At 42.3% G+C, this 14,651-nt stretch overlaps 1 protein-coding gene across 1 annotated transcript in view; it reads right to left on the reverse strand.

Annotated features, from left to right (window-relative positions):
• LOC308313519 (F-actin-capping protein subunit alpha-2) overlaps positions 1-14,651 on the reverse strand; it is a 32,110-nt gene that overhangs the window by 6,394 nt on the left and 11,065 nt on the right. Inside the window, exons 2-6 of the mRNA XM_080760675.1 lie at positions 12,015-12,078; positions 10,174-10,225; positions 9,186-9,249; positions 6,388-6,594; positions 2,759-2,838 (exon numbers count right to left, since the gene is read on the reverse strand). Coding sequence (XP_080616801.1) covers positions 2,759-2,838; positions 6,388-6,594; positions 9,186-9,249; positions 10,174-10,225; positions 12,015-12,078 — 467 coding nt within the window. The remainder of the gene's footprint in view (positions 1-2,758; positions 2,839-6,387; positions 6,595-9,185; positions 9,250-10,173; positions 10,226-12,014; positions 12,079-14,651) is intronic.

Raw genomic sequence — 14,651 nt, forward strand, 5'->3', positions numbered from 1 at the left:
ATATAATGTTTGAGAACGGATTAATCACATTAGAAATATCAGCAGTTTTGTCAGAGCAGCAGCATAATTGGTTTAGGAATGGAACAAAAAGGGCAGGCATACGCTCCTGCATTTTAACATATATTATGGTGGTACTTGGAGAGCCAAATATATTCTGAGGTGGTACTTCAGTATAAAAAGTTTGGGAATCCGTGGACTAGAGGATGCAGTGAATTTCAATGGGCCGACATCATAAAGAAGTTTTGTTTACTACTTTTCAAGGTAGTCTTACTTTTCAAGGTAGTCTTTATACTTACTCTTCAACAGCAGAGCAAAAAAAACAATATTCTATCTATCACATTCCCTTCAGTCAGACTGTGATTACCAGTCACAACCGGGCCGTGCAAGAGCAGCCCCACAATCTGCTCCAGTAAATCAGGTACAGGGATATCCTGTAACATGTCAGCCCAGTTTCTTGAAGGAAGATAATAGCTATAACCCATTTTGGACTGAGGCCGAGAAAAAAACGCTTCTAAATCATAATTTTTTTCTGAAAAGCCCATGTTTCTATGTCAGTGGTGCTCGACCTTTTTCATGTCAAGGACCCCCAGAATTATCTCTATTGGGCCACGGACCCCCATCTTAAAATATGTAGTTCCAGGGACCCCCGAGAAGCAAATATTTCAATATTTCGCTCTGAAAGTATACAGTATATATTCAATGATTTGCGCCACATTTTAACGACTTTTCAAAAAATAGCAGACCTACAAGCTCATGAGCTTGTAGATCTGCTATTTTTCAATAGCTAAATTATAACATAATATAAAAAAAAACAAAAAGGGGTTCCCGCCCAGAATGGGATAATGTGCAACAGCTATGGGATCATTACTTCTCAACAAGCCTCAGTAAAGCTCACCCCTGCAAAGAGGATTGGCGCGGCCTGTATCCAATTAAGATTAACCTGATCAGGAAGAGATCAACAAGGGCTAATAGGGGCCAACCGTCTAAGGAGATCTCTGGGAGATAAGCAGCCAATTACAGCGATGACCTTTCATTGGTGCCGGTTACAAATCAGACCCAATTCAGTAGGTTTTATTAACCCGTTTTGACCCGAGTTCAGATTCTAAAAATGTCTTCTAGGTCAGTCATTCTTCGATTTTGCAAAAGAATTGCAGACCTATAGGATCGTAGCACGCCACTCGGTGGCGTGCTATGAGCTTGTAGATCTGCTATTTTTCAATAGCTAAAGCATAACATAATGCTAACACCAAAAGGGGTTCTCCCGCCCAAAATGGGTTAAGTTATGCTAGGCTGTGGCAAAACCTCTTCAACTTTTTTTAGATTTCTGAATAATAGGTTTGGGGTTGTGCAGAAACTGCAGATACTGTACTGTTGCTATGCTGCAACTCCAAATTATTGGCAAGAGATCTCTTGTTAAAATAGATGCAAAAGAAATCTCCCCATTGACTTGCATTACACGATAACAATAGGTCTCAAAGTCAATGTACAGTATAAAGGCAATGTATAAAATCCTCTTTTTTCTTATATTTGTGTTTTACTTAATTTCTATTTGCCGATTAACACAAAATTGCAGTCACAGTACATCAATAACAAGCAACATATTCCAGTCCATTCATGAACGTCCATCATTATCATCAGTGTCGTCCTGTTTGGTTTCTATATTCAGTCCATTTCTCTCATTTTTCAGTGAATAGTTCCTCTTGTAATCTCAATGTATGAGTTAGTTTCTCCATTACAAATATCTCTTCCACAACGACAACGCTCAGCCACTGCCCACAAACTGGGGGTTCTGATTTGTACCAGAGTTGTAATTGCTTTTTTAATAGCTGCCGTTGCCTACCAATAATACAATAATATCTTCTCTCCATGTATTATCCTGTGTCAATGTCAGATCACCCAGGTACAGTACAACAGTATCTCATAGCTTAATCTATTCTTTATCTCTGACCTTACATTATCCCAATAAAAGTTTGACAATTCCAATGTGTCCATGATACATCCACATAACCTTCAGCATGGCTGTTGCTCAGACAGCATCCTTGCTCGAATCGTTGGAGTTATGAAATATGTGGTAATATTCTTCCAGCTGAATTCCCTCCATGTTCTTCTAGACTAGAGCTTGTGGCCGACCGTACAGTACACTGTGTTTTACATATTGTACCAGTCCTCATCCTCCGTAATCTGTACCCCAAAATCCAAGTTCCCACTTCTCCTTAATAAAATCCTCTTTCTAATTCAAACAGCAATATTATTTCCCTGAAACTTTGTTACGACTATGGTTGTATGTTATATTTGTGTTATGGTTTTCTATATACAGTGGGTCTGTGTGTGTGTGTGTGTGTGTGTGTGTGGCCATTGCTGTGCCATTCACCAGCTGCTGACACTATTGTGTTACATCCTTATTTCTGTAAAGAAATACTTTATTCTTTTGGCTACTTGGAACTTGGGGGACATGTTGCGTCTTATTTAGGCACCCAGAGACTGGTGCATATTAAACACCCGTTTCCCTGTGCAAGTCAATGGAGAGAATACTGTAGTACTACTAGTATACCGCTTTGGATGACCCATTTCTTTTATCATCGAGACAACAGCACGTGTTGTGAGCTTCAGAATATTTTAGCTGCGCAACCCAAATACAAGTCTGGAATTAAAAAGAGAATTCATCAACAATCACACAGCATGCTGGCCTCCATATGAACTTAAAAGAGAATTCATCAACAGTCCCACAGCAAGCATGCTGGCCTCCGTATGAACCTACCAGAAGTTTTTTGGTTGAAACTGATGGCACTCGATACACACGATGATCGTTTGATGTCCGTCGATGGTCTTCCCGTAAATCTGCAGAGAGAAGGTTATCACTCTTTGAGTCAATGATGACACAGGAAGAAAATGAGTGAAACACACTTCCTCCCCCCATGGGAGTGGGGGGAGGAAGTGTGTTTGGCAGGGGTCATTATGACCCATCAGGGATGGTATAAGTATGCCTAAAATGATATCATCATCATACTATAATTCAGTCAATGTCTGTCTGTCAGAATGTCTGTCTGTCAGAAACACCACCGTAGCTCCTCACTGCCTGCACCAATCGCTCCCACTTTTCACACAGGCATTGACCATAATAATATGGAGGTCTTTTTTTCAATTTAACAAATTATAAATTAATAATGAATTTATTAGTGAATTAAAAATATCTCACAACGGGTAAGGGCTAGTTTAGAAAATGTTTCAGATGAAAAAGAAAAAAAGGATGATTTGAATCGAATATTTAGTAAAAGTCATGGAAGGGGAACCTGCTGAGAGCTTCCCCTTCAAAGATAATCAACTTCAAAATGTGTCTTCAGACACTCTAGTGCTAGAAGTGTACTTGATTTATACCTAGTTGCCTGCAGTGTCTCTTACCGTATAGCCTACAAGCTTGTAGATCAGCTGTTTTCAGTGCCAGCACATTACACAAAACTCCTTTTTATGTGCATCGTCTTTTTTTAAGTGGTGCAACCACTTCCTTAAGTAGTTTTGTGTGTGTGTGTGTGTGTGTGCCTGGCTGGCTGGGTGGCTACCTACCCGTGTCTGAGCACGGAAATTGCATTTAGATGATTTCAGGTGTATCAGTACAGTACAGTACAGTACAGTACAGTACAGTACAGTACAGTACAGTACAGTACAGGGACCCCCACATGGTAACACTGTCATTTCTCAACTGGTTCGGACACGGGGCGGCCAATTCTTTCCATTTAGACAATGATGGATTAGGTGTATGGAACTAAATATGTGGGGTGCTGGGGAACATATTAACCCATTTAGACCTGGCGTCAAATTTTTAAATAATGTCTTCTAATTCCTGACAGTTTTCTGAAATACCTCATGTTTCTATATCAGTGGTGCTCAATATTTCATGTCAAGGACACCAAAATATATGTAATTGGACGCTGACCCCGCATCTGAAAATATGTTGTTCCAGGAACCCCTCAGAAGCAAAGAGTTGAGTTAAAAACTTTGGCTCTGAATAATACATTAATTCGTGCCACATGTTCACACGATTTTTCAAAAATAGCAGAGTTACAAGCTCGTAGCGGCGCTATGAGCTTGTAGATCTGCTATTTTTCAATAGCTAAAGTCGAACGGAATGTTTTCTCTTTCTGCTGTGGTCTCTCAATCTCTCCTCTACATGTAGTAGAACCGTGCTGTACACTTCTCAACAATAACCAAAGCACACCAGGTCCTTATAGTGGAGACACAGTTCTTACCAAACCTCATCTGACTGACGTTTCCTTCACTGTGGCCAGTCAGTTGTGTTTCAAGTCATTACTCAATTCATTGATGTGTTCCTTCCTACTTGTAGTCATCAGCACAGCTCCCAGTAAAGTGGATTTGACAAGCCGACACAGTATAGCTCAGCTCAGCTCGGTTCAGTTAGAGTTAGATGGTGTGAAACGCCCTCAAGTGGCCCATCTGTGGCATTGTTGAGTCCACGCTTAAATCAGTCCATAATGTGATTTTGTTTTTTCTGGTTCATCTTTCTATTGTACCATTTTTGTTTCTAAGAACAAAAATATTACAGTTAAGTGTTGATAAATATTGGTTTGTTTAGGACTAGTTAACCCATTTTGGGGCGGGAACCCCTTTTTTATGTTATGCTTTAGCTATTGAAAAATAGCAGATCAACAAGCTCGTAGGTAGGTTGAGCTTGTAGGTCTGCTATTTTTGAAAAATCAAAGAACGACCGAAATAGAAACATAGCTTTTTCAGAAAACTGTCAGGATGTAGAAGACATTTTTTTTTAAATCTGAGTGTGATTTGTTACCATATACAATGATAGGTGTTTGTTTGTTATATTTCCAAAGTGGTAACCTTTCCCATGTAACCACTGGTAACTAAACTGTATTTGTTCATGACAGCCACTGTTAGGGAAATATACTGATTCCCTTAGTTAGTTCATAGATACACACTTTAAATTTACTTTGACATGTTTAGACCTTTAACCCTTTATCTCCAGGATGTGTGTGCTCGGCTGAGCATAAGTACAAGCAGGGGAGGCGTGCGACTCAAGGTTCTGTTCTTACATATCAGACTCTGATTCACTCCCTTCTCTGCTCTGAGGGCCTGCCCTAGACACCAAGGTCACGTCTTGTCTTCTGGTTCAAGCTGGTTGCTTGCTGGCATACTGCCGGTAAGATTTACCACTTGGCCAGAAAGACACACCCTCTCCTAAATTCTGTTCAATCCATATATACGACTGTATGTGCATTTATGCCTCATGTTATATGCAACTGTCTCCATAAGAGGTAGTTGCGTTCTCATCAGTCGACTTAATCTTCTGTTTAATAAACAACCACTCATGAGGCCAAACAGCTTTCAGACCTGACTTTATTTCACACTGTGCTGAAAAGTTTCCCTGACACCACCTATTATGGATAATGTTATTTGGAGTGATCAGTGACGGTTGGATTCCTTCTTTTACAGTACTAATCTCGTTTAGGGTCATTAACACACCACGAGTAACGTTAATAACTACACAAAATGCAACGCGATTATTTCACTTCAATGTTATTTCGGTGATGCCTCATTCATACAGGAGATGAAAAATCAACCTCGTTTCAAAAAAATAAATACCTTTCTTAATGAGGTGTCATTATAATCGTGTTCACTGTGCATGTAAAACAAACAGTTTAAATTACTGCCAATTAATTAATCGCACAAAATAATCACTGCCGTTGTTTTAAGACCTTTAACACAAACAATTAAACAAACTAGAAAAGCCTCAGTTGTTTTTAGACTTTACCACATTCACCAAAATGAAGCTGATCAATATTGTATTAAATCGTTTTTTGTGATTTCCTTCTGAGAAAAGCAGTTCAAATTATTTCATATTTGAAAAAATGGACAAACGTTTCGGCCGAAACGTTTGTCCATTTTTTCAAATATGAAATAAACTATATTTGAACTGCAGTCTTGGTGTGTGCGACCCACTACCCTTTATTTTGATATGTTTTGAACGGGTGACGCACCTCTAGTCAGAGCGCGGTGGTCATATGAAGAGTGATCTTCTGAGAAAAGCCCCTATTCGAATGATAGCACTACTTTGTCATTAGGTCCATCACAGCCCTACAGAGGTCAATTTAGAGATTTGGCAAGCTTACGGTGCAGACTCCCTGGGGGTAGGATAGTAGTGAATAGTAGTGTAACTTACGGTGCAGACTCCCTGGGGGTAGGATAGTAGTGAATAGTAGTGTAACTTACGGTGCAGACTCCCTGGGGGTAGGATAGTAGTGAATAGTAGTGTAACTTACGGTGCAGACTCCCTGGGGGTAGGATAGTAGTGAATAGTAGTGTAACTTACGGTGCAGACTCCCTGGGGGTAGGATAGTAGTGAATAGTAGTGTAACTTACGGTGCAGACTCCCTGGGGGTAGTGCTCCTTCACGTAGGCCCGGACCGCAGCGTCCACAGCGCTCCTCCAGCCCTCCAGGGAGGCGTCTCCGTCGTGGGGTCGGGGGTCGCTGGCCTCCTTCCGGAGGTGGTCGAACTTGAAGGAGATCTTGTTCTTGGGGTCCAGGACCCGGCCGTTGCCCAGGTCACCATGCTCTGTGATTAAGACCTGTCAGGAGACAGAGGAGCAGAGTAAGAGAAGAGGGTCTGTGATTAAGACCTGTCAGGAGACAGAGGAGCAGAGTAAGAGAAGAGGGTCTGTGATTAAGACCTGTCAGGAGACAGAGGAGCAGAGTAAGAGAAGAGGGTCTGTGATTAAGACCTGTCAGGAGACAGAGGAGCAGAGTAAGAGAAGAGGGTCTGTGATTAAGACCTGTCAGGAGACAGAGGAGCAGAGTAAGAGAAGAGGGTCTGTGATTAAGACCTGTCAGGAGACAGAGGAGCAGAGTAAGAGAAGAGGGTCTGTGATTAAGACCTGTCAGGAGACAGAGGAGCAGAGTAAGAGAAGAGGGTCTGTGATTAAGACCTGTCAGGAGACAGAGGAGCAGAGTAAGAGAAGAGGGTCTGTGATTAAGACCTGTCAGGAGACAGAGGAGCAGAGTAAGAGAAGAGGGTCTGTGATTAAGACCTGTCAGGAGACAGAGGAGCAGAGTAAGAGAAGAGGGTCTGTGATTAAGACCTGTCAGGAGACAGAGGAGCAGAGTAAGAGAAGAGGGAACAAGGAGGGAGGATGAATGACGAGTGGGAGAGGAAGAAGGAAAGGAGAGAAGAGGAACCACTGGGGCAAGCACTCTGTAGCAGTGGTTTTCAACCAGTGGTCCGGGGACCACCAGTGGACCACCAGTGGTCCTTGAGGAGGTTCCAGGTGGTCCCCATGAAGCTAAATGATGGAGAGTTGGTAACCAAATGGACCCTCATTAGAACTTTAACTCTTGAGAGCGTAAAATGAAATGTACGCCCTCAAGCACAGGGGAGATTAAGCTATGTAGACAGACAGAGGGGAGTTACTGCCCTGGCATGGCCAGACTAATATCACTGCGTAGATATTAGTCTGGAACTTCGTTGTGGAAGATTTCTTTCCAAGGGGGGTTGTTACAAAAAGTCGCACTTTGAACAGTGGACTCTGATTGGTCACCCACAACTCTGGGCTGAGCTAAATGTAATTCAAACTGATGAGTGCCAGACCCAATATGACCAGGCAGGGCTTTTTTTTGGTTCCTTCCCTGTGGGAGATTCGTCTGGTTTCCAGGCTAGGGAATTACAACACAGGGTTCATGATGACAGCCTGTACTTAACGACCTGGCCTCGACACATCAGCGTGACTTGTTCACAGCACAGACGACCTAGCATACACGGCGGGACAAACAGGCACTTGTACTAAAGACAAGCCTGATGAACTGAGATGTAATCCACTTTTCTCCTTCCCAGAGGTGGATTGAAAAAACCAAAAAAAAACACTTGTGCTGATTCAGTAAGCGTCCTATCTCACACCACCTAAACCCACCCTCTACTGACCCTCATCGCAACACACTTAAAAATTAAAAATATTTTGAGATGAGATTGAGAGATGAGATTCAATTTATTGTCAATGTACAGTACAAGTACAGCACAGCGAAAAGTATTTTCGCATCTCACTAATAGGACAGGGACACCTGGGACAGGACATACATTACAGACATATCCTGGCATGAAAAAGGAGTGATTGCGTGTTTGACAACTAACACCACACCAGAGATATTACTAAAAGTTTTTTTTGTTTTCTTTGAAACATTATCTGAATGCCTGTTCCCCGTTTTTCTGTGGCATTTCACTTCTGTAAGTTAACTCATGTTCCCGTTTAATGCAACTGACACATCTATAGCTGGGATACATCTCCGTGATAAGAAATTACTTCCCGTCTTGTGAAAACAGCACTAGTAACATTACGAGGCTGTTATATTTGTATAAGTAGGGGAGATGAGGTAATGTGAAGGCTGATGTATGCTTTTTGCCGTGTGTGTGGTGGTGTTCACAGGCGGAGGAGACATCAGTGCTACAATAAGTGGAGCCGAGTGGACTCTAGTAGGGTCTGGAAAACTAAACTACAGTATGCAGAGGCCTCCGCAAAAGGTTGCAGTCACTTCAGAAGTTACGATTGTTTAAGAGTGTCACGAGCCAGTTGGATTGTCATTAGCAGGGGGGCAGTGAAGCCAATAGTGTCTGAAGCCAGTAGGAAATCCTGACTTCCTGAAAGTTCATATAATGGCCTGTTGTGGCGCTGTCATTGGGCCCAAAAAAACCCATAGAGGTCCATGTATTTGGGCCCAACTTCACCTAGACTGTATTACCTTAATAAACATGGGCATGAATACTTTCTGCTTCGAGTCACTAGTTTAAAGTCTCATCTCTCATGTCATAATATTCTTTTTGGAAAATGATGGTCCCATTTATTAAAAAATGACCATAAAGTCGAGTATGTTCTGAGGGGCGTGGCTACCTTTACAGTCTATGATCGGGATCCACCCCCCACTTATGTCCATATTTTTTTTACAGTCTATGGTCATTAGCCGTGTCCTCATCCGGAGGAGATTATGCACTCATACAGTACAGTACAGTACATGCTGTACCATGAGTGCTGGCCTCAGGAGGGATAATGATGATCTCGCCATGAACATCGGAAAGGGCATAAATTGGCCTTAAGGGAAGGCCAGAGTGTGTTTCAATTATGCTTAGTGTTTTGTGTTCAATGCTTTCAGTGCTGCTGATAAACCACAAACTCACCTGTTCTTCGTATCCCTCGACCTTCACTGGGGTAAACTGGTCCACGTTGTACTGTGCAAACGCACTGGGGAAAAAAAGAACATGGAAACAAGTCTCTGTTACTTTATATCTTTATAAAGAACATGATGCACGGGTTCTGAATGGAACACATCTGTATGGTTCTGTTACATGGTGCACGGGTTCTGAATGAAACACATCTGTATCATATCACGGGTTCTGAATGGAACACATCTGTATGGTTCTGTTACATGGTGCACAGGTTCTGAATGGAACACATCTGTATGGTTCTGTTAACATGATGCACGGGTTCTGAATGGAACACATCTGTATGGTTCTGTTACATGGTGCACAGGTTCTGAATGGAACACATCTGTATGGTTCTTTATAAAGAACATGATGCACGGGTTCTGAATGGAACAAATAGTTCTTTATAAAGAACTGACATGGTTGCTTGTTAGTATGCAACAGTATATAACCATTTCAGTGTGTGTACTGTATGTACTACGTACAGTAACAAATGTAACTCATTTCTGCCATCCTAGAAATGCACTAATTCATCAAATCGGTTAACGGGAATTATGCCATTTAAAAAATGTATATATAGCAATAGTCCCTACAGACTATGTCATAAGACCATGTATTACTAGAAACCTTTACAAACACATTGGTGATGAAATGTCTTGGTAAGGAATTTGTTCCAAGTTTTTTTTGCCCCCTCGGGTAAATAAAATCGCCTCAAATGAAAGTTGTATGAGAGAAGGAGGGAGGAAGATAATCTAGAGATAATCACATGCCATGCTTTCAGTCCAATTCTGTCATGGCTTTATGAATTTAACAGCTATTATTATTGAATCATGCCTCCTGGTGGAGATCTGCACGAGCGCACCTTTCATTCTCATGGAATACCGAATACACGCATTCATTATGAGTGGAGTTCAATGAGCACTAATGATGCGCTTTAATTGTATTCCCCCCGCTGGAGACTTACTGCGCTGCACCTTCCCTGAGGAGATTGTCATTGTTGAGCAGCAATCGCACGTCTGTAGGGAGGAAACACAGTGACACGTCGTCAAAGGACACGAGGAGGAAACAGTCACACATCAAAGGGACAGGAGGAGGGTGGCACAAACACAAAGGGAACATCAGAAAATGGGACAACGCCACATTCCACATCTCTTTCTCTCACACATACACGCACACACACACACACGTTATACACATGTGTACATGCGTAACTAAACATCAAAGCTGCCGCCAGTTAATCGTGACAGCAGCCCCTGTTGGGGGACTTAAAGAGCCATGGTGAATTTATACCACAGTGAGTGGTAAACGACATGCAGATGGAAAAAAGATGGAACGCCTCCATGTTTTCCCACACACACACACACACACACACACAGAGGCTCTTCCATACACATCTACAGTAGAATAGTGTATACGCATAGTTTCATTTTACAGATATTTTAGCGTTAGTCGGATGGCTTGCTTATGATATTTGCTATAGAGCGTCGCAGTCCCTCCCCCTACCAGGGCCCAGGAAATGATTCCCCGTTCATTTTCCTCCTTGGCTTCTGGGTCTCACGTCGTCATGACTGCTACGCTCTAAGGTACAGTATAGTGCATCGTTTCATTTTACAGATATTTTACTGTTAGTCGGATCTCAGGTCCTTAGCTTGCTTATTGTTTTATGCATTTCATGTATTTATTTATACCATGTGTTGTTCTCGCTTACTGTAAATCGCTCTGAGCATCCGCTAAATGCTTAAATTGTAATCCATACGCAACCAACCCACACATACTGTAACAACCTGGCACTAGCCAATTTCTACTCACCCACCCACCCACCCACCAGCGTGACCCCGATATCATTTGCATCCCACATTTTGCGTTGCTTTTTGGAGGAACTGAGAGCGAGTCGAGATGAGGCTCCCCAAAGCCACAGTACATGGAGTGTTCACTTCTGCGTCGACTCTTGAGGAAATGTTCAATTGTAGAATTAATGTGCGATTCCGGTTGTTCATCGTGTTGTAGCACCAGTGTTGTGAGGTGAACATCACACACACACACACACACACACACACACACACACACACACACACACACACACACACACACACACACACACACACACACACACACACACACACACACACACACACACACACACACACACACACACACACACACACACACACACACACACACACACACACACACACACACACACACACACACACACACACACACACACACACACACACACACACACACACACACACACACACACACACACACACACACACACACACACACACACACACACACACACACACCAGTGTTGTTGTTGGCAGCAAATTTTAGTTTTAGTTTAGTCATAGTCTTTGGAATGAAACTTAAATTTAGTTTTAGTCACATTTTAGTCACCTGGAATGTTTTAGCGTTAGTCTAGTTTTAGTCCACTAAATCTACAGTTGAATTAGTCGACTAAAATGTATTTTGGCGGGCCTTGATGCCATCGTAATGGCTGATTTCAGACTTGCTGTAAATAGCCGATCTACAAGCTCACAACGTGTCGCAGAGATTGTAGATCAGCTATTTTCAGCATGCAACCAAGTGTAAAATGACTTATACTGGATCTCTTGTCCCTTCCTAACATTTCATTTTACGGTAGTTTTTATTTTTTGACGAAATTGTCAGTATATTTAGTCTTAGTTTAGTCATAGCTTAGTTTTACTTTAGTTTCCATTTAGTTTGTCAGTGAAAAAAGGTATAGTTGACGAAAAAACTTCGTCTTAGTCGACGAGAACACACACACACACACACACTCACCATTGAAAACTTCGTTGAACTCTCCCGGCGGGGCGTGGATGACAAAGTTAGCTGCTATGCGTACCTGTGAAAACAGAGAACACACGGTTTCAGACACACAGCCAACAGGAAAAGGCAAACAGTCAAGACTCATCGATTATAAATATAAATCATTTTCAAATTGATTAGATACTACACTATAGGCACAGTGATGTAAATAGGTTTTCAATGTAATGAGTCCCGGGATGCAGGGATGGTCTTTTAGGACGAGTCCCAAGGACATTTTATGAGTCCCACTTCAACGACGTTAGGAGTCATATTTTGCCAACTGCCATTTAATTTTATATGGTTATATTCATGTAGAAAACAGAAGACATAATTATTATAACTAAAGCTAGCAAAATAAACTAGAATAAAAAAACAGTACAGTAGTACAGAAGTGCATCCCGTGGATGCAGAGGTCGTTGTTTTATTGCGTCCTGTAACTATAAACTGCGTTTTGGGATGCAAAATGCACCCTATTTTAAAATCTGCTATAGGAAAAAAATGTGTTTTTTAAAGCTAGTTATAACAAAGTAATCACCACACCAGTTTTACAACCATGTACTACGGTTTCCTGGTAACATGGTCATTAGCATGGTGTTGTTCCACCACTGAGCCAGACAGGGGAATTCCATCTGCTCTTATACTGGTTTAATCATTATATACTCGTCAGAGAGGGAGCAAATGAAGACATGTGGGACCAGGGAAACCACCGAGGGTCACATTAACCCATTTAGACCTGGGAAACCACCAAGGGTCACATTAACTCACTCCGTGCCACGTGGCGCCTCCTGACGCCTTTCTTTAATGTACCTCGTTGCTTTTTAATATCAGTTCATTCTTCGGGTGCTCAGCTGTGTCTAGCTGAAAAATCCACTGGCCTTCTATGGGACGTAGCATCTTAGAACGTAAATATCTCGGAATCGCTTTTAAGACCAAAATGCAAGCATGGTTTGCGTCTGATGTATCTAAACGCTAGTATTTCGCTGATAAAAAAAAAGTATGGAATTGGAGAGCATCTCAAACTGGCTCGAGTCGTCGCAATTAACTTTAAATGTACAAAAAACAGGTTCAATGTGTATCTCAATCCGCAGCAGACCTGCTGCGGATTGACTGACACACACATGCACACGCACACGCACACACACACACACACACACACACACACACACACAGTATGACCAACAATAAACACAGAGTAGGGCGAAACACAGCCTAATTACCTATTCATGACATTGTTCACTCATTGAATAAACTGTCTGGGAGACAGTGGGAGTTATTAGTTACTCTCTCCCTCACTGATCTACCTGCAGCTCGGGTTTAAACAAGGTCTCTCCGATCCAGTTTCACTCTAAACTCAAAACTCAGCTGCCCGCCTGCTCACCAGTACAATAACACGCTCCAGAGACCACATCACACCCGTCCTCCACGACCTACACTGGCTCCCCGTCAAACAAAGAATAAGAATTCACTACAAAGTCCTGCTCACCATCTACAAAGCTCTCAATAACCTGGCTCCCCCTACCTCTCCGATATTCTTGAGCCCTACGCCCCCCCTCACAACACCTCAGGTCCAGTGAAGTCAACCTCCTGATGGTCCGCAAGGCCCAAAGTACCACACCTTCTTCAAAACCTCAATCAAAACCCACCTCTTCAAGATAGCCTTCGCCAGCTGAGGTCTGGTTAAGATGTCCCCCCCCATCCCTTGTTTAGTCTTTCATGTTTTTAACCCAGCACCGACATTTTACTTGCCTTTTTGTTGTCGTTTCTTGTATTAAAGTTGTTCCTACAGTTTTATGTAAAGCGCGTTGGGTACTTTAGAAAAGCGCTATATAAATCCGAGCTATTATTATTATTATTACTCCGTCTTTCGGACAGAGCTCTGGTCTGACACAGCCTGCACAACAACAAACCGTACAGTCAGCATGGACACAATCACAAGACACCGAAATGAGAAAAACCTTCACATAGTTATTATTACTTTGGAGTTTTTGACTGCATTCATCTGTGAAAAGGTCAGCCGTGAAATGGCCCAGCGGGGCCGATAACTCATCCGTGGGCAGAATGGACAGAGCTCCCAGAGTGCCCCTTAGCACTTTTATCAGCAGTTTCAGCCAGGGAAGGAAAATAAACAACATCTTTGTGTTTTTTTTGTCGTCACCTGATAAAACAGCGACTAAAGGGCAAGCGAGGCTGCAGCACAGTGCTTGCAGAAATGTTAAGTTAGGTGAAAAGTTACAAGAACAGAATCGTGTCATTTCTGAGGAAAACTGCACTGCAGTTCATACACCTCCAGTCCAAGCCGAACATCACCGCAGAGATCAAAGTGAACGCCATGTGTGGGTCAGTTTTGAAAGTATTCATTCTTAGTACAGTGGTAAGTGGTGTATTTATATAGCGCCTTTATCCAAGGCGCTTTACATAGATTGTGCAGCACATTCACCCATTCACACACACACTAATGGCGGCGGAAACCATGCAAGGCACCAACCAGCACATCAGGAGCAATTTAGGGGTTCAGAATCTTGCTCAAGGACACTTTCATTTTTCCTCAATTGGCTCATTTGAATTAATCATGGACAAAATGTCAACATGTTTAAGAACTGCATCAGATGG

This window comes from Protomyctophum bolini, assembly GCF_963924005.1.
Source record: "Protomyctophum bolini genome assembly, chromosome: 4".
In the NCBI taxonomy this organism is placed as follows: domain Eukaryota; kingdom Metazoa; phylum Chordata; class Actinopteri; order Myctophiformes; family Myctophidae; genus Protomyctophum; species Protomyctophum bolini.